This window comes from Nilaparvata lugens, chromosome X (assembly GCF_014356525.2).
Source record: "Nilaparvata lugens isolate BPH chromosome X, ASM1435652v1, whole genome shotgun sequence".
Classification (NCBI taxonomy): domain Eukaryota; kingdom Metazoa; phylum Arthropoda; class Insecta; order Hemiptera; family Delphacidae; genus Nilaparvata; species Nilaparvata lugens.
The window spans coordinates 88,515,846-88,539,668 of record NC_052518.1 but is presented as its reverse complement, the minus strand read 5'-3'; the positions used below and the strand labels follow the sequence as shown (position 1 = coordinate 88,539,668).

General features: G+C 32.2%; 1 protein-coding gene across 9 annotated transcripts in view; it reads left to right on the top strand.

Annotated features, from left to right (window-relative positions):
* LOC111051798 (sulfate transporter) overlaps window positions 1-21,425 on the top strand; it is a 47,037-nt gene extending 25,612 nt beyond the window's left edge. For 8 of the 9 annotated variants that reach the window (XM_039441835.1, XM_039441834.1, XM_039441833.1 and 5 more), the window contains 11 exons: window positions 901-1,011; window positions 4,167-4,345; window positions 5,645-5,809; window positions 6,426-6,530; window positions 10,919-11,052; window positions 12,073-12,235; window positions 13,647-13,823; window positions 14,705-14,977; window positions 15,698-15,871; window positions 17,153-17,279; window positions 20,476-21,425. In XM_039441835.1, the coding sequence (XP_039297769.1) occupies window positions 901-1,011; window positions 4,167-4,345; window positions 5,645-5,809; window positions 6,426-6,530; window positions 10,919-11,052; window positions 12,073-12,235; window positions 13,647-13,823; window positions 14,705-14,977; window positions 15,698-15,871; window positions 17,153-17,279; window positions 20,476-20,609 (1,742 nt within the window). In that variant the 3' untranslated portion in view covers window positions 20,610-21,425. Of the gene's footprint in view, window positions 1-46; window positions 577-900; window positions 1,012-4,166; window positions 4,346-5,644; window positions 5,810-6,425; window positions 6,531-10,918; window positions 11,053-12,072; window positions 12,236-13,646; window positions 13,824-14,704; window positions 14,978-15,697; window positions 15,872-17,152; window positions 17,280-20,475 lie in introns of those variants that run through there. The other variant, XM_039441836.1, reaches the window with a different exon arrangement.
* Window positions 21,426-23,823: the final 2,398 nt, after the last annotated feature.

Below are 23,823 nucleotides of genomic sequence, written 5' to 3'. Positions count from 1 at the left end.
TACTCATTGTTGAACTGGCATGCACCATTTTACATTTACTAGTGCTTGTTAGTATTCATTTGTAATCTGTAGTGTCTGTATTATGTTCAACTATGGTGTTTTCAAAGGATGAAAGTTTGTTTATTATTGAAAGTATTGTAGGGCCTTCATTTTTTGACAAATCTGTAGATGGTGTTGTATATTGCAACATTATTGAAAAATTTATAGATTTGTTAGAATTAGACGATCGAGATTGTTGGTTTCAGCAGGATAATGCAACATTCCATACTTCTGCTGAAACGATGAATATGTTACGAAAATTTTTTAACCATCATGTGATATCAAAAGGATTGTGGCCGCCAAGATCCCCAGATCTTACTCCAGCTGACTTTTTTCTTTGGGGGAATTTAAAAAGTAAGGTTTTTAATGACAATCGTCCTCATACACTTGACGAATTGAAGGCTAATATTGGAAGTGAGATTAAAATCATTTCTGAGCAAACACTACGAAAAGTGGCTGCAAATGTTATAAAACGTGTTCGAACCTGCATTACTAGTGGAAGAAGCCATTTTGAACATTTATTGTGAAGTTTTAAAGGTAATTTGAATATAATAAAGGTACTAATTCCATAGAGCATAACTTATAACTACTTTAATAACTTAATGTACCTAATAAATTGACATTGTCAAACTTCCATGTGCGTCCTTTTTGAAACACCCGTTATAATCTTTTATGCATCAATGACAACATCCTTTTTAATGATCATTGCCCTTTTCAATACCCTGACCATATCAACAATTTCAGTATCTTATGATCTGTTCTACATTCCACTTTTAAACCTACCTCACTATAAAAAATCTTTCCTGAATGCTATTGATGAAAAAATTACTATTATAATAATATTATGCATTTCTGTTACAGGAATGGCATACGCTATTTTAGGCAATGTACCACCGGTTGTTGGACTCTACATGGCGTTTTTTCCTACGATAATTTACGCATTTCTGGGAACATCACGACACATATCAATGGGTGAGTTTTCATTGAGTCTGTGTGAGTGAGCTGACCTGAATGGAATTCAAGTAATTTCTAATGAAATTGAATTACTTTGCTTCATCTCAATAGTACAAATACAATATTACAATAACATCGTTGGCAAAAAAATCCTCAATCTGATATACAGTATATGTCTTCAAATTCGTTTGGAGGCATTTAGTACTGTTGATCACTCACAAATAATTAATTTCCATACATACCTTGCCACACATGTTTTCTTCAGAGTTCAGGGATTTAGGGCTTTTAGTTAGGAATTTTAGGTTATTTTTAGGGAAACTGCTGTTTAATAGCTACGATAAGTTACGATAAGGACGGGTAAGTAGTGATTACTTCAAGAACCGACTCCGTTAAATATAATTTATGAGTTTAAAATCGCTACCCGATGGTTCGGAACCCACCAAAAACTGAAGGTCTACATCATCATCCTATGCATTACTCTCACTCACAATACTGGCTTCTGTGTGAATCAACCTCAGCCAAAAAACTTTTTGTGAGAAGTCTCAAATTTGAATTGAAATAATGATACTTCGTGTAATTTAAAACCGAACCAGACTATCTAGAGCCCACAAGAGTCTAGATTACTTCACGAGAGTACCGTAATCTTCTGCAAAAATTCCCAATCTTGTGTCTGGTTTTGTCTGGTTCTATCTGGCTTAGTCGGGTTTAGTTGGCTGGAGAATTCTTTGCAGACGTCTCTGCAAAATTGCAAGTGCCTGAACCAACTGCACATTGGCATTAATTTATAGACGCATTCAGCTGGTTTTCACACTATTCCAGCAGCTTATATCTTAATCACGTACGGCTGTATCTTATTTTATTTATATTCATCTCGGAATTCCGTTGGATCTTCCAACTGTTTCTATGTTGGGAAGAGGATACTTACAACGGGTATTAGGCCGGCCCTTTGAAATCTACAAAATTGAAAAATTAAAGTGATTAATAAGAACTTATGGAGTATTCCCGATTCGAACTTCCATGAATAATGCGAAAGCTTATTGACATCCAAATTCTTATTAATAAGATATTATAGAAAGCTGTTCATACTAGGAGTAGAAGAAAATGCAATCTTTCTAGTTAGTACTTCTACTTCCTCTAGAAGGAATAGAACAAAGACACAAAAAAATCGGTTTCAATCAAACGACAAATATCAAGTTCATACATTTTTATTTTATGATAAAAAGAACTTTGAAAGAGCTATTTATAGAGAAGCATTATATTAAAATCGAAAAGGAAGAAAAATAAACCTCCACAAACACTTTTGTCTGAGCGTTCTTGGTTCCATAAATAGAACACATAAATAGAATAATCAAGTAGTGTTTAGGAACAAGACTACGATGAAAAATTCTCGAAGAGGATCAAAGAGGGTCTATGTTGTGGTGAGAGAGAGGCAGTCACACCGTACATATCAGGTGGGGGATCACGCATCAGTACGTGTTGGTTGTGGGGGAAATAATGGTAATAAATACTTTCAGAGAATGGTAATTTGGTATCCATGCCGTTTTGTACAACGAAAAACTTGGTCATGCTGTTAAAACTTTGTTGCAAATCCCAGTATAGGCTAAGTTCACATTGCAACTCCATAATTTTCATCTTCCGCTTTCCAGTTTGCGGTAGGAAAATAGTTAAAACTGACAAGCTATTATTTACAAAGCTAACAAATTATTGAACATTGAAGGAAGATGTGTTGTCAACTGACAAGGCGGCGCGGCGCGTCTCCAGTGTGCTCCGTGCTTTAAAGTAGTCAGTAAGAACACTGAAGAATGTTGGTCTATACTATTATTTTTTAGAAAAAACCCTTATCGATTTCGGCGCTACAGCGTTACGCTATTGCAATTAAAAATTACTGAAGTCGACTTGTAAAAAAAACATTTTTGACAAAAATTCTAGTCAATATATTTCAATTTGTCGTATGATTGTTTGTTGACATCTGAAAGATTGTTTAAATATACCAATCAGTATAAGCCAATCTACAAGTATACACAATTGACATCATAATATGTATCGTGGATTTTAATTTAAAAGTGTATGAATATATTATTTGTGATTATTTGCCGTCATAATCCACCAGTTATAAATAAAGTCAACAAGATATCGTGATGAGGTACTCTACTCTTCCTTTTTACGAGTATACTTATTCCGAAAGGCAAATACTATGTCTTTTCTATAACTAAAGAGGAACAAATAGAATGGCACATAATAAATTTTGAAAGATACTTTCTTGTTGAATGATAATAATTCATTCATATTGTGTAAAAATAATGAGAAACTGAATTTATAATGCAGACAATTATTTGGCCAAGAATGCAGAGTTAGTGTAGAGTTGAAGATAAAAGCGTGAAAGAAGTCATATCAAAGCGAGTGACACTAATAATGAATAGATGATAAAAAAGTCAGCAGGTCAGTGACTTGAACTTGAACTTGGATCGACTGACCTAATGCAGGTTAAATAGAGACCATACCACACTTTATCTAGCAGTATTTGATAAAACAGATTTACGAACAACTTCTGATGCTAGATGACAGCGCAAGAACATTTTATTTTCTATCAGATTCTATTTTTCTGTAATGACAGCTACTGTAAACAGCCAGATGAAACAGCTCATGACTTATGTTATGCTCTGCTTTGTCTTCAGCTGCTCTATGAATTATTATAATTATAATTCTATTAAGTAGTTTCTAAAGTATCCCCTATTATAACTACGATAAGGGTGGAAACTATACTTCATAATGCTGTTTTAACAACCTAATCTATAGCTTATAGGTTGTTTAGCTTACAGCTTATTTACTAACTTAGTAGGTACTTTGAGCATCCCATGTATGGAAGTACGAGCTAGAGTTAGTTTTTAGCTCATATTAGTTAGATCGTCGCTAGAGTTAGTGGACTCAGACCATGTTATTTTTTGGAATGGAAATATTCATTTTCCAAGTTTTAATATGAGCTTGATAAGCTTTAATAAGCATCCAGATAAACAAAATATTATAAATAATGCACCAATTACAACCAACAGATGATAAATGAATAATCATGATTGGTGAAATTATAATAACTGTAGACTGTAGGTAGTACTTCTCGATCATTATAATTATTATTACACTCAAATTTTAAACAAATTTAATCATATTTCCAACAGGTTCTTTCGCTGTTATTTGTTTGATGGCCGGAAAAACAGTTTCTACATATTCATCGACCTATTCATTAGCAAATATTCCAGTCAATTCAACGTTACCATACGCAGCCGAACAAAGTGGAACTTCTTATTCGCCGATTGAAGTTGCTATGGCGGTCACATTCATGGTTGGAATTTTCCAGGTAAAGTAACAGATTGATTTTAACAACTAGATCCACGTGAAAATAAAGATAACTTTGTTAATGGTCATAGAATAACATGATAGATGGATTTTTGACAACATTTCATGTCTCTTCAATTATGGAAAAGTTTCACAACATCAATATTCACGCTACAAACTTAATTTATGATACATGGGTTATAAATGGGGTAGTGCACATTTACCAAAGGTAACTTGTTCAAATATTGTGAAACTGATACCAGGAAACAGTGCTTTATAGAAAAAGGTAGGAAGATAAATGGGGAGAGCGTCAGAGAAAGAAAGAATGTATTGGCTAAACCAAGGGCAAGTACATAACACGGGGTTAGTTATGCAATCATATGTATTAAATAAGTTCATTCATAATACTGAAATTATGAATGAAACTATTAGCGAGAAGGGGTTGCCTATCTAGCCCCGTGTAAACTTTCCACATGTGCAGAATAATTACTACTGAAACAAACGCAAATGCGAATTTAAATGAAGCAGATGCTAGTATAAGTGTGTATTGGCTATAGGTTGTCGCAAGAATATGTGGAGTAAGCTATTTAAGTCTGCCATAGATTACATTACGATTTTATGTGATACGGTACGGTAGTAGGGTTGTATGTGATGACTTAATTTCATTTGAAAGCACAAACAAAATCACCAACCACGGTAAGGAAAACTATTCTACTCTGTGAGTACGAAAACTAGAATCCGTTTTTTTATGGTAAATGATTGAAACTGTTGCAGCAGTTTTCATGTTCACTATAAAATCTTCATGATTAAATTTGTATGACATTATATCAGTTTGTGTATTTCCCGTAGTAATCTACTACAAAGCATTTGGTATACAGTGATATTATGTGAGAGATGAAAATTATACACGAGAAATACATTCTCTATATCAATTGTGATGCGCGTCATACACTTGAATGACGAAATTATACATCAATCTGTATTATCATAGTATTGGTATAAATAGTATTATTTTAGTAATTGAGAGAATTTTCCGAGGTCACAGCTTTATTCTGATTCGAGACTGAATTCATCAAGCAATGAAGAAGTAGGACCTCCGATAAAAGAAACTTTTTTTAAAATTGTTGATGGACAATAATAATAAATTATTGTGGATAGTTGTTAAAAGGTATACTTATAACACTGATATTGTAATATGAGTGCAGAAAATTAGGTGAGAAATTGAAAACGAGATTAATAGATTCCTCGTAGGGTAGCTATTGAATAGTAGATTGTTAGCCAAATCTTTGTTGTATGATTTCCTAACTGATGCCTTTTTCAGCTAGGAATGTACTTGTTACGTCTAGGAGTTATTTGCACGCTTCTGTCTGATACATTAGTGAATGGACTGACAGCTGGAGCCGCTATCCATGTATTCACTTCTCAAATAAAAGATCTTCTTGGAATGAATGTTCCAAAATACACCGGACCACTATATATACTACGAGTAAGTAATAATTGCCAACATTCTCTCTTATTCAACATGTGGATCGGTGTTATAGACATAATCATACTTATCCTGTATCTTATTTTTCCACTTGAAACTTCAAAATATTAAAAATATAATCCATACTATAAGTTTTATTCAATTTGAAACTTCTAAATATTATCAGCTATAGCAAATTATAATTCAATTATCCAAATACAAATATCTATTGATTTGAAATGTATGCTCCATTCAGTATTCATCATACTACTACAAAAATATTATTTCTTATTTTTTGCGAAGTGGAGTGGACTTCACTGTCCAAACTAGGTTAAGACATCGAGTAAAATGGATCTTTTCTGAATTTTCTAATTTTTCCTATGAATTATTTCTTTTTTATGAAATGTCTACCATTTTTTTTTTTTTTAGTTAGCAAAATAAATTTCAAGTAAAGCAAGATTGAGTTTACTTCAAGGAATAATACAAAAACGTATGCATTTACTCAAGTACACTTAGAAAATAGGAGAATTCTCTACGTTCAAAGACATGTATGATGCACTTTGTTCAGACTCAACTGAGTTGTTTATTATGTGAAAAACTACATTCGCTTAATTTTATGTACGGCTTTTCTTTTCAGACTTACATTGGGATATTTGAGAATCTGCATACAATCAATTACGTGGCAACATTTTGTTCAGCTGTCACAATGGTAGCTCTAATAATCAACAATGAAATCTTAAAGGTGAGAATAATATATTCATTTTAAATAATGTGATTATATTCATCTCGGAAATTTAAAAATTTATCTAGCTGTTTATAAATACTAGAGCCTGTTCCTCTGAACATTCTGGCATTATAGTCAAGCAGTCAGTAAAATTGTATAATCAATTTAATTTAGTTAGGGCCGGATTCAAAAAGTTTTCCCCCTAGGCACCATGAGAGTGTCAACAAATATCACACCATATGTGCAAAGCTTGAACTAAACCCTTATACGCAAATTAATAAGTTAATACAAATTAATTATTATTCGAATCGCTATCTTACATTGGTTAGCTTCTGATTTGTTCAATTTTTTTTTTTTTTTTTTAAGATTACGTCCTAAAGACTCCAGTCATGGAGTATAAGACAAGTCATGTTATTACATAATAATTCTAACACTAAGTAGTTCAACCTAGTTTAGGTTTGAAAGGAATTCTTGTACACTATAAAAAGCTTTATCAACTAAATATTTTTTCATTTGTTTTTTGAAAATCTTCAAATCATCATTACTTTTCAAGATTTGAGGTAGCTTGTTATAAAATTTCCTACCAATATAATCTGGTTTTTGTTCAAATAACCTACTATTGTGACCCATTATATGATAATCTGCTCTGTTTCGCGTATTATACTCATGAACATCTGAATTCTGGATCACACCACTCGTTTTCACATGCATTACAACTTCATATACATACAAAGATGGCACAGTTAATAGACCAAGCTTTTTAAATAAAGGCCTACAAGAGTCTAACCTATTCACTTTCTCTATACATCTAAGTGCCTTCTTTTGAATCTTAAACACTCTGTCCATATTTTGTTGAGATGAATTACCCCATACTAAAATAGCATACCTAATATGAGATAGTATAAGTCCATGGTAAGCAGTTAACAGTAGCTTTTTATCATTCAGCCTAGCAAGCTGCCGCAGGACAAATACCCCAGATGATATCTTATTACATATCCTCTCAATGTAAGGATGCCATGTTAATTTCCTGTCCAATAAAATTCCCAAGAATGCTACTTTCTCTTCTTGGTCTAATTCATTTTCCTCTACAAACACATTTATTTCTCTATCCTCTACTGAATTATATTTACTTTTGAATTGTAGGAATTGACATTTCTTACTATTTATTGTTAATTGCCTTTGCTTCAAGAATTGGACAATTGACTGTACTCCAGTAAAAGCATTTATTTCTAGACTATCTAATAAATAATTGTTAAAGATAAGCGATGTGTCATCAGCAAACAACAGAGCTCTGTGATCTTTTAACTCTTTTGGTAATTGGTTCACATACAACAGAAACAGTAAGGGACCCAGAATTGAGCCTTGAGGTACTCCAGCCTGGACCTCCAGTTTTTGAGATTTAATTTTTACTATTTCATTCCCATCCACCTTGGTAAGCTCAACACACTGGTTTCTACCTATGAGATATGATTCAAACCATTTTAGTTCTATACCATTCACACCTACAGTTTTTAGTATTTCCAATAATATTCTATGGTTCACACAATCAAAAGCTTTGGATAAATCAAGAAATATTGCGGCTGCCTTCTCACCTGAATCTATTATATCTATTAGTCTTTCAACAAGGGATACTATTGCAGTCTTAGTAGATTTCCCTTTCTGGAACCCATGCTGTTCATCACATATGAAATTAATTTCTTCCAGTTGCATCAATAACCTATTTAAAACTACTCTTTCAAAAATTTTACTTATTACATTTAGAATACTAATGGGTCTATAATTTTCAACTCTTTCAGAATCACCGCTCTTGAAAATTGGCAAAATTTTTCCTTGTTTCAGATCATCAGGGAAAATACCCTGCTCTAGTGAAGTATTAAGGAGATGCAATAAAGGGTCCAGTAAATTCATTTTCACATTCTTTTAAAATTTTGCTTGAGACCCCATCCAATCCTACTGTTTTTTTGTTATTCAAATTTTTTATTATTCTTGACAACTCATCTCTTGATAATGGATGAAATTTAAATACCTTTTCAATTGGCTCAGCATTTAATGTAGTTGTATTATAAGTATTAGTGTTCAGTGACTTTTGGAGATTATATGCAACCTGTTGATAATATTTATTGAAAAAGTTACAAATGTCTATACTATCATCCATATAATTTCCATGTTCATCGATTATCCTAGGGACATTAGTAACTGTATCTTTTTGAGCTGCTCTCCTATTTCTATTAATTACCTCCCAAACAGCAGAGTTAAAATTGGTACTAGTTGTTAATATTTCAGCTGTTTTCTTACACTTAGCTTTCCTCACTTCTTTTGCATAGTTTTTCTTTAGACATTTGTATTTGACCTCACTCGGAACATCCCTCACTAATTTAAATTCCTCATAAGCTTCCCTAACAATATTTCTTTGAGTAAGAATATCTTCAGTTATCCATTCATCTACTAATTGTCTATTACTTAGCTCTATATTCTCTAATCAACTTCCATTGGCTGCCGCCATGTCAACAAAATTGCTACTCTCTTATTGGCTAGCTTGTGAGTGGTTGGATTCTCAATTGCTCGACTCTCATTGGCTGTTATCACGACGAAGCGATCGCTGCTCTCTGATTGGTTGTCTTGTTATTGGTTACAGTAATTTCTCTCTCTGACTTATGTTGTCAGTTGACGATCGATTTACTGCTCTCATATTGTGTTAACTCGTGGATGGTTGAATAATCTACCACTCAGCATTGGCTGCCAACAAACCAATATAGTTACAAACTATAAAAATTAGAATCACTTCACTTGTATGGGCTACATTATTAAAATTAATAAAAACATCAAGTACCATTTATTTAAAACTTGAAAACATTTCAAAGCAACTAGTTTCGGCTTACTTTGGCAATTTTCAAGTTCAAATGCAAAAATCACAAATACAAATAATTGTTGCATTCAAACTTGAAAATGGCCAAAGTAAGCCCAAACCAGTTGTTTTGAATGTTCCAAAGTTTGAAATAATAGAGTACTTCATGTTTTATTGATTATAAAAATTAGTTATATTTGTATCTAAATATCCTCGCTCTCTGTATTTCATTATCGCTGGTTTCTTCTGACAAAATTTTCCTTTTTCTGAAGTTTGCATCTCCTACTACTGGCATCACAAAGTCTTCTGTCCCAGTCTCCATAGAAATGAAAAAGGGACAGTTTTTGCCCCATTGTTCAATGAAAATCATCATTCATAAATCATACAATTCATCTGTGGTATCTTGGAACATTTTACAACGTTTGACTGACAGTCTAATCGTTCCATTATATATCGGCACAAATCTTTGCCACCCTTTTGTCACTGGCCAAGTATGCCTAGTGGGAAATCAACCCCTGAAAGTAGTCAATGGACTTCCTTATACTGTATAATTATTGTTTCGTCCAATGTTGGCTAGCATTGGTTTCAGTACGCTACAATAGTAGTTTACTATTAGTATATTACTATTACTATATACGCAACTATAGGAATAGTTGATGCTACCAATTCTATTGAAATACACCAGGATTACTACTCAAGTATGAGGATAATCCAAGATTATTCCAGAGTTGTGTTCTGATAAAATAGTCTATCGGATTCAATGTTTATCATCAATCTTATTACAAATTAACACAAAATGACATTTCGTTATTCAAAGAGTTTTTTCTAATTTACGACAGAACATGAGTTTTTGTCTTTTTTCTTTAGGGCTATTTTTAATATAAATGAAAATTATTTTTATAATTCAAATCTCAGTATCAATTAAATTATTTTGTTTCAACATGTTTCAACATGTTGTTTTCCGGGCATTAGTGTCCGGAACATGTTATTGTGACAAAATAATTTAAAAGGGTAGGCCTTTAGGAGTTTGTGGCCTAAGCCTGACTTAAAATCAAGCCCTAGTGTGTGCCTTTTGAATGTATGCTGCCATCGGACTCCCTATTACAAAAAAAATACTACTCTGAACGTTTATATTAATATATTTTTGCAATAACTCAGTTCATCGTTTAAAAATCAACATTTTCGAGAGATTAACATAACCGATTGCTCAGGTTTTTGAGGGACCAGGTAATATAATTTATCCAATATTTTTATCAGTTGAGGATGACCAAGTAGTTCATGGCTTCATGATAGTGACTTATTCATATAGATCAGTTATTAAGTCGCATGAGCTCAATTTCCAGTTGAAAGATGCAGATCAGTTCCACTGGATGAAATTTATGAGCATCAAACTTTTTAATCACTTTGAACCTACTTAAAACTAAACATTCATTCATTTCTTTCATCATCGTAAGCACAACCTCCTCAGTAAGAGAGAGAATAATTGTATGATTTTCAATTGAGTTTAGGTCATAATTAAATCTTCCTCATGAAATAAATTTATATATATTTCTCGTTTCAGCCATGGATTAGTAAGAAGTCAATAATCCCAATTCCTATAGAACTGATAGTTGTCTTAGCTGGTACCCTACTATCACGATATGCCTATATATCTGACACTCACAATTTATCAGTTGTTGGACATATAGCTGTTGGGTAAGTGCTTGTATCATTATACTATGCCATTTTCACTCATTTTATTTTGTTATTTTGTTATTCTGTTATTCTATTAATCTATTTTATCAATTATTGTATTCTACTACAAATAGGCTATATTTGTTTTTCATCAATCCAATAATTAATATTTTCAAGAGGCAAATCATTTCATGAAACCACAATAATTCAATCAATATTAAATTCTTTCTTCATACGCATAGTTCAACTTGAAAATAGTTCGCTCCTATTCCACTTTATAGCCCATCCATTGCGAAATATTGGAAACTCACGAAAATATAGGAATCATGGAATGAGTTTTCGGTGAAACCAATGAATACAAGCTTTATTAGAGGAAAAATAAGAAGATTGAATAAAACCGTGTCCTTTTTTCAAAAATTGACATATTCTTGAAACTTTGGAACTTATTATCAAGTTTTTTTAAAATATTTAAAAATACTAACATCCACTCAATAGAGAAATTGAAAGAAAATGCCAATAACATTCATAAAATGTTTTTCCAAGACTTCAATGTCATTATGACCTTAAAAATCCCTTGAAAACTGGTGATCGTAATTACCTAATATTATGATCATGAATCGAGTTTTGAAATATTTCAATATGTTATGACTATGACAAAAATGTATGAAGGTTTCTTCACTTTATTCTTCTTTCAATAATATCAACTCATTCTATTCATACTATTTTTTTATCACATAGATTGCCATCATTATAACTGCATTATAAGGGACAAGCGACATGAGGCGCTTTTGAAACGATTCGTCAGGGCAGGAAGCTCTCCGTTAAGTTGCTTGGGTTGGCGTTTGGAATCAGCTTCCTGCCCTTCAGACTCTTCTGAAAAAAACCTCATGTATGTGGCTTGGCCATGATTCACTGGTTTTTGAACATATCCAATAAGGTTAAGTCAAGTTTCATGACGATTCACCATTTCCATCACTTCAAATAAATGTGAAAATCCTGTTATTATAAATGAAATTATGTTTGAAATTATTTTTTTTACAGACTACCAGAAGCTGCAGCACCAAAATTGTCGCTTTTGTCGTTGGTAGCTTTGGACAGTTTCGTGATTTCAGTAGTTGCCTACATCATAAGTGTCTCAATGGCTTTGATTTTTGCTCAAAAACTGAAATATACAATCGATTCGAACCAGGAACTTCTGGCACAGGTAAGAAAATCAGCATAGTATTTCATAGATTCGTTGTAATGCAAAAGTCATCCCGAAAATTAACCTCCTCAATTCAACTACAATAATTCAGGCAAGAATGGAACTTTATACTCGAAGATCTTAGTGATAGCTTCACTGCTATATAACAGCTTAGTAAAAAACTATAATTTTCTTCATCTTTCTAAATTTTTGGGTTCATTGTCATTATGTACATTTTAAACATCACTGATTTGTTTAAGTTTTATAAATTCAATCATTGAGTCATAAATTATAAGTAATTTTACAAAGTTATCATTGCTTTGCACGTTTGTGAAACTGAACTTCAATTGTGAATCATAGAGCAATAATTGATCTATTATTTCTTGAACATTGTTCTGCGATTGCTTTATTAGCAATTCGCAGCAATCCTCAAAGCTCTATATGAAACTTATGTTCTGTTTCTGCTCTTGATCGGATGAAAACTACCTACGGTACTTGATGTTCCTCTTGATTGAGGTTGCTCTTGCTCCTTCGTTTGAAATCTCCAATTTATTATCTCGTTTACAATATTATCTTTGTATATTGCTTATTGAACAATATTGCTAATTTGCTAATATTGTATCTCGTTGTACAATTATCTTGATTTATAAGATTGAAATCAATCGATTAATGTTTTTATAGCTTCTCTTAAGCTTTCAGTTCACTAGAGACTGATAATGGTGTAACATTCGAAACTAGTGTCTAAAATTCTTTTAATAAATTAGTGGTTCACATTATCAAGTCGCGTTTTCATTCAATATGGATAATTGGATATCAACCACATTACTTTCACAACAACACAGAGAGTTTTGCTCTTGAAGTTGTGATAAACATGAATATAAGATTATCAAATGTAACTAAAATATGACTTACAGAGTCATCATTAATAACATATTTCCCATTTACGATGAAAAAGTACCTGCCACATCATTTTAGCTAGCCACTTCTGCTCATGGAGGTTGTATACTGAATTCCCTCTGGTGTATTTTATCACCTTTATTCCATTATATACACTCAATTAACAGTCACGAGCAAAAAACTAACAGGTTACCATTGCGGTTGCATGGAAGAGAAATTTTGAATAGTACTGAAAAAGTTCTATCTTTAAATGTTTTTATATCAGTATAAAATTGAACGATATAGGTTTTATCTTTGTTTGCTTTTCGACATTGAACAATAATATCATTATAACTTAAAAGCGTTAATGAGTAGTCGCACTGTAAGCTTCAAATAATATGCGTCTGACTTCTGTGAACCATTGTGATGTTACTCAATCTCTGATTCGATTCCTTTTAATCGAAACATTGAACTCATTAAGGTTTGAACTCAATTTTCAAGGTTCCATGCAGTAAAATTAAGTTGGGATATTTTCATGATGTTTTATGTTTTCTAGGGCGTTGGAAATGTAGTTGGGTCGTTCTTTTCATGCCTACCATTCGCTGCTTCGCTTTCCCGGAGCGCTATTCAAGAAATGGCAGGAGGTGTTACTCAAGTGGCCAGTCTTTTCTCTTGCAGTGTACTTCTTGTCGTATTGCTTTGGATCGCTCCATTCTTCGAGCCATTGCCAAGAGTGAGTTTTCAAGAGAAGTAGATCAAAAATTTCTTCAATCGTTTAACAAACAATTTATTTTGTTGTTTTTCAGAATAGGGGCCGCCCCCCGGAAAAAATTCAAAATAAATGGAAGGGAGGATTCAAATAAGTTTCAAAAATTGAATCAAAACTTTTTTATGTTATTGTCCCATGAGGTGACGGTAAATTCCCGTACTGTCCTAACGGTACGGCGTACTGGCACATAACCAAAAACGTACGGTACCCTCACAAAAACAGCACTATTATTTTTGTTATTTTTTACTTGAGTACTCAATTTCAATATTACCGAACTCAATATTTATTCAAATGAATCATTCTTTATCCATTAAGATTGTTGATTTATCACGAAGAGTGGTTATTATTTTAAACTTACTTCCTGGTACATTATTATTGACTGGAGAAATAACAAATGACTAATAATTATCACCTAAAATATTGAGATTATCGTATGGAACAACATCAATCAATGAACATCGAAATGACTAATCTAAAGCATTTACTCAATGGTACTCAATAATACTCTACAGATCAATTGAGCATCTAAGGAAATTTCGTATAGGACTGAAGTTTTGACTTGAATGGTAAAAAATGTAAGTCAGTATAATATTTCAAAAAGGTGGTAAATATATTTTTCCCAAAAATCAGTCCATGTCACAAAAGAAGCTTTTTTAAACAGATTTCCTGCGAAAATACTATTTGTAGCTACAACTACCAGATTTCACTAAAAATTAGAAAATCAGTTGTTGAATTAATGCGATTCTATTTTGTTACTGTTTGATTGCTAGTTTTTTCAATTTTAATCTTCCTAATAATAATTTTCTATTTTACTATTTTACCGAAATTATTTTTCACTTTTACAGTGTTTCCTGGCTGCTCTCATCATAGTCGCATTGAAAGGTGTGCTATTTCAAGTGAAAGACTTTTTCCGCATCTGGAAAATGTCGACGCTGGATGGAATCACATGGCTTGTAACATATCTCACGGTCATACTAGTCGAAATAGACATTGGACTTCTGGTTGGCGTTTTTGTATCAATTGTTACTATTTTCATTCAAGGCATGAAGCCATACACTTGCCAACTAGCAAGACTTCCCAATACAGACATATATGTGGACTCTACAAGGTATACCAAGGTAAATGACAACTGCATTCCTGCAATCACACAATTTTATAATGAATGAGGCATTGAAATAATAAAAATTGTTATAGCCTTTAAAATCCCAAACTCACAGTCAATACAGTTTTTGTGAAAAGTGAAATCTTCACAGAAATTATAATAACATGACGCTCATCTGTGCAATTCACCAAAATTATAAAGAAGAGAAGTTTTGAGCTGTGTGAGTTTCTTGTTTCCTATGTATAGAATCGATTCCATAAATGAATAGATGAAGTCGGACTCAAGGTGAACTCTTTTATTGTAATTCAGATTGACAAGGTGAATAAAATCAGATATAGATTCATAGATGTACTAGCAACTCCAAAGTAATAAAAATTCAAAATTACTGATTATAAATGGAAATTGTTAAGCTTTTGCCCGAAAGAATTGTAGAATAGACTGGAGAAACTAGTGTATAATAACGGTGTTGTGATGTTAAACGGAACAGACAACTACCAGACTACCAACTCTGGCTCATAGAATTGAGCCATGTCAATTGATTTTTGTTATCCTTTGAAATTGTAATTCTGGATTTTTTCGAAGATCATTGAATTCGTTACCTATTTATCTATAAATAGCAATTTAACAGTAATTGGAATGTATAAAATGGATTTTGATTTGAATTTTACTATATAGCTCATGCTATCTTTTCTCTGTGATATTGCGACAATATTGTTAACTTTTGTTATGTTTTCAGACTGAGGAAGTAAAAGGTGTGTGTATCGTCCATTATGCTGGTGGCCTCAACTTTGCAAATAGAGTTTACTTCAAGAAGGCTGTTCATCAAATTTACAAGGAGTGTGCAGAAAATGAAGTGAATCTGGTAGTTAAGGGAAAATCGACTTCTGACGATGACATAGAAAATGGAAAGGTCAGTATCACGTGATAGAATTGAAAAATGATGTACAAATCTAATACATTGTAATAGGAAAATAGGACTTATAGCATAGTAATAATTGAACGAGCGTTAGCGAGTTCTCACTCAAGGCAAAAGTCATTGTCCGTCTGTGGGTTTATTTCTTTGTATGTTCTACAATAACTTATTGAATAATTGATCAATCAGCTTCAAATTTTGACTCTTACTCTTCGAACCTTTGGTAGAGAGTTAGTGGGAAGGATATTTTTAATATTCTTTCCAAAGAATGGACATTGATCAAATCAAATCAAATCACTTTTATTGTCAGAAACACTTTTACATGTTAAAACAATCGTCAAACAAACATTTACACCAATCAACATGTCTAAAGTCATAAAACACTTTTAATTATAGGTAAGTAATGAAGGCGTGCTACTTAAAAAATATTGTATTAAGGCTATACTAAGAATTCCTCAACTGAATAGAGGCATTTTTGTAGAAGAAAAAATGTGTCCAAAGCTCCGCCAATTTATGTATATGTATATGCCAATTTAGTAGATGCATAACAATATTATTTATAGTTATTCCAAATTGCTTTTCTCATATCATATATAGTTCAATATTTTTTTCTTAGTCTATATTATGTAAATTCATCTATAATTTTGCTGTATTGTAATCTATTGTATATGAGTGTATAAGCCAGTAAATAAAGTACTCAATCAATCAACCAAACTTTTTACAGGTCAAGTTCGTTGAACAACAAAATTGACTCAGGATACTCAGGATCCTTTTTCGGGATACAAGTGTAACTTGTATAGGTGTTGATACAGGTGTTTTATAAACCTCCACCGGTTACACAAGATCACAAATTGTTGTGATTTAGCATTTAGTCAGCTGTTATTAATTGCATTCCAATTCTATAATTTTTCCATCCTTTTATAAAAGCTGATGCTATTTGGGAGTTATCACACAGATTGCCCTTTATGTGCTGACACATGATTTCAACTGATTAATATAAAACATATTCAATTTACATCATTTACATTATGTTGCTTCCGTTAACGTGTGTCTGCCTGTCTCTTATCTATGTGTAACATACGCTTAGTATTAATAATACAACTTGTGAGTGTTTTTAATTAGATAAGATCCTTGCGGAACACGGATTACATGCTAATATATAATAAAGTATAAATAGGTACTGAAGATTTTAAAAAAGTTTAAGAGCTGACCCGGTCTAAATTAGATTACATAATTACCGTATCTAAAAACTGAACAAAAATGTTGATCATGTTTCAGATACAATTCATTATATTGAATTTGTCAGCTATGCAGTACGTGGATCCAGCAGGGTCATCAACGATTTCATCGATTGCTCAGGAGTTTTCTCAGATATCTGTCAACATACTCTTAGCTGCGGTTGGAGGTAAGATCGCATAATTATTATTAGGCATTAAGATCTTGGCTCCATTCAGGGGGGAATTTGCATCCTTGTGTAGAGCTGTGAAAGCCACATCACATATTTTTGCCAATGTGCGTTACAATCTCAGCCATCTATGCCATTTATGCCTGGTGCTTTGAACTGTTATAATAGCAACAGCAACTTCACTCTCATGCACAGCCATTACAACATTGGATGGTTCCCCACTCTGAGCCAACAGCTCTCTCAGTTGTCTCTTGACTTCTTGCTTGGCCGTCTGCTGATTCCAGGTCTGCTATTGTCCTTGAGGGTCTTTGCTATGCTATTTGGGGTAACTCCCCAGTTATGCTATTTACAGTAACCTCCCTCCAGCGCTCTAACCAGCTTTTCAAATTGGAAATTTGTTTTTCTCTATTTGAAGGGTAAATCTTTGAAAATGAGACTCATGAGCTCACATATTTGAAATAGGAACGGTTTTGGGCATAAGCCTGTTGTGCCATTTCGAAAATTCATTGTCTGTACAAAATATGGAATGGATAAAATAAGCATGGAATAAATATAGATAAAATATTGAATAAATTTAAGAGCCCCATACAATCTGACTCTATGGGTTTTATCGGATTTAAATAATAGACCCTATCCTAAGTCAGTTTTGAATATTATTGAAGAAATAAAAATGTGCATAATGTAGGGTGGAATACAAATAATTTTAGCAAACACCAAGCCTCATTCCAAGATGAATAATTCTTAGATTATAAAGTTTTAAAAGTAATTAAATAAAAACACACATATGTTGTCAAATTCTACACAGTTTTATTTGATACAGGACCATGTTTCGTCACCACACACGTCACATTTTCAAGTTGATTGTTTTTATTCAATTATTATGGAACGGTTCTACAATATTGACAATGACTCAGTCGAATTTTTAAAAGTAACCCGATACTGGAATTGATGTAAAGGTTTACACAGTTACCCAGGTAGGTGGGGGTAAAAGTACGCAACTTCTTGATTTTTCCATATCCATGGAAACTGTAGGCCTACATCAATATTCAGGTTTTTTCATATCATACACTTGGTACAGAGCATTGGCAATATTCACGTTGAATTGGAACATTACACTTTAAAAATCAGAGATATAATCATCCAACCAAATTCCATCATTGTATACTCTTACCCCACATCATGGGATGAAAGTACGCAGCCCTGGAGCAAAAAATAATGAATAATTGCTCAATAAAAAAGTATAAATAGACTCCCCCATAATTTTTAAGATTTCTCCAAATTTCCAAAGATAATCGAAAGGATAAGGGACGTTCTAAAAAGAGCGCCATACAAAGTGGATGTCTTGAGGGAAGAAAATTAAATATCATTGAATTAATAAAAAATAAACATTTCCTTTAAATTAACTGAAATTGATCGATTTCTTCCACGAGGTGCTCCTAGAGGCAAAGTTGTTTTAGACGTCTCCTCCTTGCACTATAATGTTCTGTGCTTTATTATTGATTGTGACGATTCAATGTTGTCAAGCTTGTCTTTTCTACGCAACTCATTGAATAAATGAAATTTGATTTGAAAAGCTCGCACTGCGTACACATACCTTAGTACAAGGAAATGCTATATAAAATCAAGTCAATAAATTCGTTTGGAGAACACTATAGACTTCGATGAGTAGTAGAACTTATTATACAAGTAGTGCCGCTAACTATTAAATATATACATATACTGTAGCTATTTTCTGCAATTCCAGTTAAATACTAAATTACTTTTCTTTTTTATTATTATGATATGAAATGGGGAATAAAAAAATATTAAATTATGTAACAAAAAATGGAAAAAATGATTAGATAATGAGAGAGTGAATAGTCGCTCAAGTCATAGTAGGATACAAAGGTGAAGAGAAAATAAATACAATAAATAATTGTGGAATGAGATAGATCTTCTGGAAAGCAGAATGGAGAGGATGATGCCCACATAAGCTCCAGGCTTGTGCGTGGGCAATGAGACGGATGATGAGAGATGAGTGGACCTACACCTTTAATTGGGTTACGAACTACCGGAATGCTATTTTCAAACTCATAAATGGTATTTAGAGGAGTTCGGCTCTTGAAATGGTCACCTTCAATTTTGTGGTTAAACAGATAGAAATCTATGTTCTGCTATAGAGAGTGTGACGTAGCTACATTGTAAACTTTATAGTAGATGCTGTAATTTATTATACATATATATATATATATATATATATATATATTATATGTAAAAGAATTAACCGGGTACATCCGTTTGTTTTGACTTACTTGAGTCTGACGTTTCGTCGCCATCGCAGACGACATCTTCTGAGGGTGGCGTCGAAATCCACACTGAGTCCTAGGTATTCTTTCTGGGTCGAAGAGCATACCTCCTACCCCCTCCCTCCACTTGCTTGTGCTGGCGCTGTTGGGTGAGTGAAATTCCAGGAATGTTGTCTTGTTTTGGTGACAATGGTGCTGTAGCGGGTTTCATTGTACCAGGTACTGGGCGTTTGGTATTCAAAATTAACTTCCATAAGGGAGACACGTTGAGGCTGTCGTCTCTTTTATTTAGAGAGCCTTGCTTTTCGATTTCCAACGCCTCTCTCACAATCCTGACTTGAAAATCTCGAATGCTGGCTATTTGTTTGGAATTCACGAAATTTATTGTATGACCAGTGTTTTTCACATGGTTATATAGGGCTGAGGTTGATTGTTGATTTTTTATGCTTAATTTATGTTCATCAATCCTAGCAGAGATTCTCCTATTTGTTTGGCCTACATATTGCTTGTCACAGTTGAGGCAGGGGATACCCTGGGGATATCCCCTACTACTATTTATCTCTTTCCTGTATAGGGCTACTTGTAATATAAATATAAAGAAAATAAAAATCTCATTACCCTTTTTTATGTCTAATAATTAAATTAATTATTACAATCAAATTAAATAATTTAATTACTTATTACATAATTAATAAGCAAAAAAAAATCATTCACAAAATGACCGAAACATGTTGTGATAAAATATTTAAAAAAAAGGGTACTGAGATTTTTATTTTCTTTATATTCTACTACTATAAATCTCTTTAAAAAACTCTAATATTACTCTGATACTAATAATGTAAAAATTCAATTCACAAAACTGATGCTATGTATTTTTCATTATTTGAATTTATGTATCATCCCTGTTCCAGGTCCTGTACATGATGCAATGCAATTATGTGGTGTCTTTGGAAACAATCTTATAACGTGCTTCCCCACTATACATGATGCTGTATTATATGCCGAGAGTAAAATGAATAGACAAAGGTTGTCAATTAGATTATAAGCATTGGATTACCAAGTGTTTCATACTAAATCAGCTCGGTCGAATGTTTCACAACTTCAACAACATACAGGCCTATACTAGTTCCTATGTAATTTCTGTATTTAATTGTACTTGTTCTTATATATTTTGATAGTTTTAACCATTTATAATTATTTTTCAGATAGGCATGGAATCAAACAGTAACTAGAATATTCTCACAAATGTGTTTCATAAGCTCATAAGCGCCACATATTGCAAAGCTCCAAAATAGTTGGCTTAGTATGAATAATTTGATGATTATAAATTAGTGTGTCAGCGTCTGTATAGTTATTTAATAGTTTCAGTTGACATACTTTTATCATTAAGACTGCATAAAAATCGAAAAAACTGTCTTTTTCGGTCATGCATAAAAATTTACGATAATGCTCAGCTTATAATGTTAATTATATAGGCCTAATCTTGTGGCAATAATGTGAACTGTTAATTAACGTTTGTCAATCAACAAGATGACAACGTTACGTTTTTTCAACTTCTTCTATAAAATAAAAATATTATAGTGTTGAGCAGCAAATTTTTAATTATTATTAATAAGAATGTAATAATTGATGTATAGTTCAAACCTTGAAAATATATCTTCCACTGCATAGAAGTAGTTAATAAATTTGATCATGTATTAGTAATAGTATCTATTACTTTTGTTTATATTTGACAAATATGTAAATATTAGACTTAGGTAGATAGTTTTTGCGACATTGTTTTGGCATACTTGTGAAAAAATTGATTCATGTGAAGATGTGATAAGATGATGTAAAAATGTTAATAAATTCCTCTAAAATCCCTAAATGAATTTTAATACATAGTACATTATTCCTGATCCTGAATCAATATTACTTGGGAAGTAGTAAACCCAACCATACACTATTTTCAGAAATCACAGATCAAGGAAACTCCAAGTAGTCATTTACTTCAAAACAATTAGTATTAATTCCTCTTGATGGAAATAGAGGCTGAAATAGGGAGGATAAAGGAACAAAAATCTTTGATGAAAGAGAGTTTTTATTGAGTCAGACGATTACAACTATAATTTGAATCATTAATAGATTGACACTTACAATATCTCTCAAATTCTGTCCAGCTACAATTTTATCAATTATTATTACAAAAATAATTTGAAAATTATTATCAAGTTACACTTTATTTGATTAGAATCTTGTAAATCTATCTAAGATGAATCCAATAAATTTAATATTTTTTTAGTGATGATCAAACAAGTTAGTTGAGATGAAACCTATCACATATAAATAATGAATTGATGACAAAATATTTCAATAAAGTAAAATATAACATTGGATTTTGTTTCTAGAATGGCAGAAGATATTGGAGAAAATCAACATACCATTGCAAATTAATGACTAGAACAAAACATTTTTGATCTTCAATTTTATTCCATTCGTTGTGTAGTTTTTAAAATCGCACTTGAAAAATAATTGCTCATTCATGATGAATTCAAGAAAAGCGACGTAATGTTAGTATCATATTTATCAATATAGATATAAATTAAAATCTTTACTTATATAGATTCTAGATTCGAATAACAAATACTCTTTCATTAAGCCACTATTAGATCAAAAAATTATAGATGTGTATTCCTGTGCGTTAATCTTGGAACAGATGCGGGAAAGTCGCAATAAGCATTGAATTCTTCTGTGAGTTTTTCTGATTTTCCTTGATGGTTCATAAAATATTTTATCACATCACTCTTTCTTCGATCCACTTCTTTCAATTGAAACTTTTTCAAAAAACTGACTTTTCATGAAGATGTTGTGTCCGCATAGCTAAGCTATCCAAAGATTTAGATTTTTGGGTATTGTACAGAGTTATCATAAAAGAATGGTGCGGTTTCAAACATTGTTTAAAGAAAAACAGAATTACTTACAATTAATGTTTTTTTTTAATCTTATTTGTCATCTCAAACAGTTTTTTACATAATCAATAAATTTCAATATGGACTTGAACCACTTAAAAAACAGGATTAATGAAGCAATGGCAACCAAAACCGAAGAAATGTTAGCGAATGTTTGGAGAGAAGTTGAATATCGTTTGGACATTTGTAACCCAATACAGAGTTATCATAAAAGAATGGTGCGGTTTCAAGCATTGTTTAAAGAAAAACAGAATTACTTACAATTAATGTTTTTTTTAATCTTATTTGTCATCTCAAACAGTTTTTTTACATAATCAATAAATTTCAATGTGAGCGCCCTTAGTCGCTCGACAAATGTCCAAACGATATTCAACTTCTCTCCAAACATTCGCTAACATTTCTTCGGTTATGGTTGTCATTGCTTCATTAATCCTGTTTTTTAAGTGGTTCAAGTCCATATTGAAATTTATTGATTATGTAAAAAAACTGTTTGAGATGACAAATAAGATTAAAAAAAACATTAATTGTAAGTAATTCTGTTTTTCTTTAAACAATGCTTGAAACCGCACCATTCTTTTATGATAACCCTGTATTTCCGATAAATACATTCTTATTGGTATTTGGATACACCTATATTATTTATTGTGAAACTGATGGCTATTTTTCAATGAACCTTTTGTATTTTACCTATTTGAATCTTCAAGAAATATTAAAAAATATCCATCAGTTCCACAATAAACAAAGGCATTTAAATACCAATAAGAATGCTTGAACTATTTATCGGAAATACAATACCCAAAGATCGTAGCTTAGCTACGCGCTCACATCTTCCTGAAAAGTAAGATTTTTTCAAAAAGTTTCAATTAAAAGAAATGGATGGAAGAAAGCGCGATATGATAAAATATTTCATGAACCATCAAGGTGTTAAGCAGATGTATATAATTTGAATTCCTTTACACATTATTTCTTCCATTAGAATTGTTTGATTAGAGTAATCAATCCTTACATCTCTCTCAGTATCAGTGACTACAGTGCTCTCATCCAAAGAAATTGACAAGTGTTCAGCTGGTAAGATTTGTCTATCTGTAATCCATCGGGGGGTTTTGTCTTTAGACACGTCGGAGAACATATTATTTTTATCATTCCAATAATGTTTCAACTAGACATCAGAAACTCTGAAGCCAAAAATTATGTGTAAAAACAGTTCATCTAAAGAAAACGTATCGAAATCTTCAATCTTTAAGTAGTTTGACAAGAATATGGAACAAATCCGTCAGTTTAGTATTTTTGAAAATGGAAATGACAGCTCAA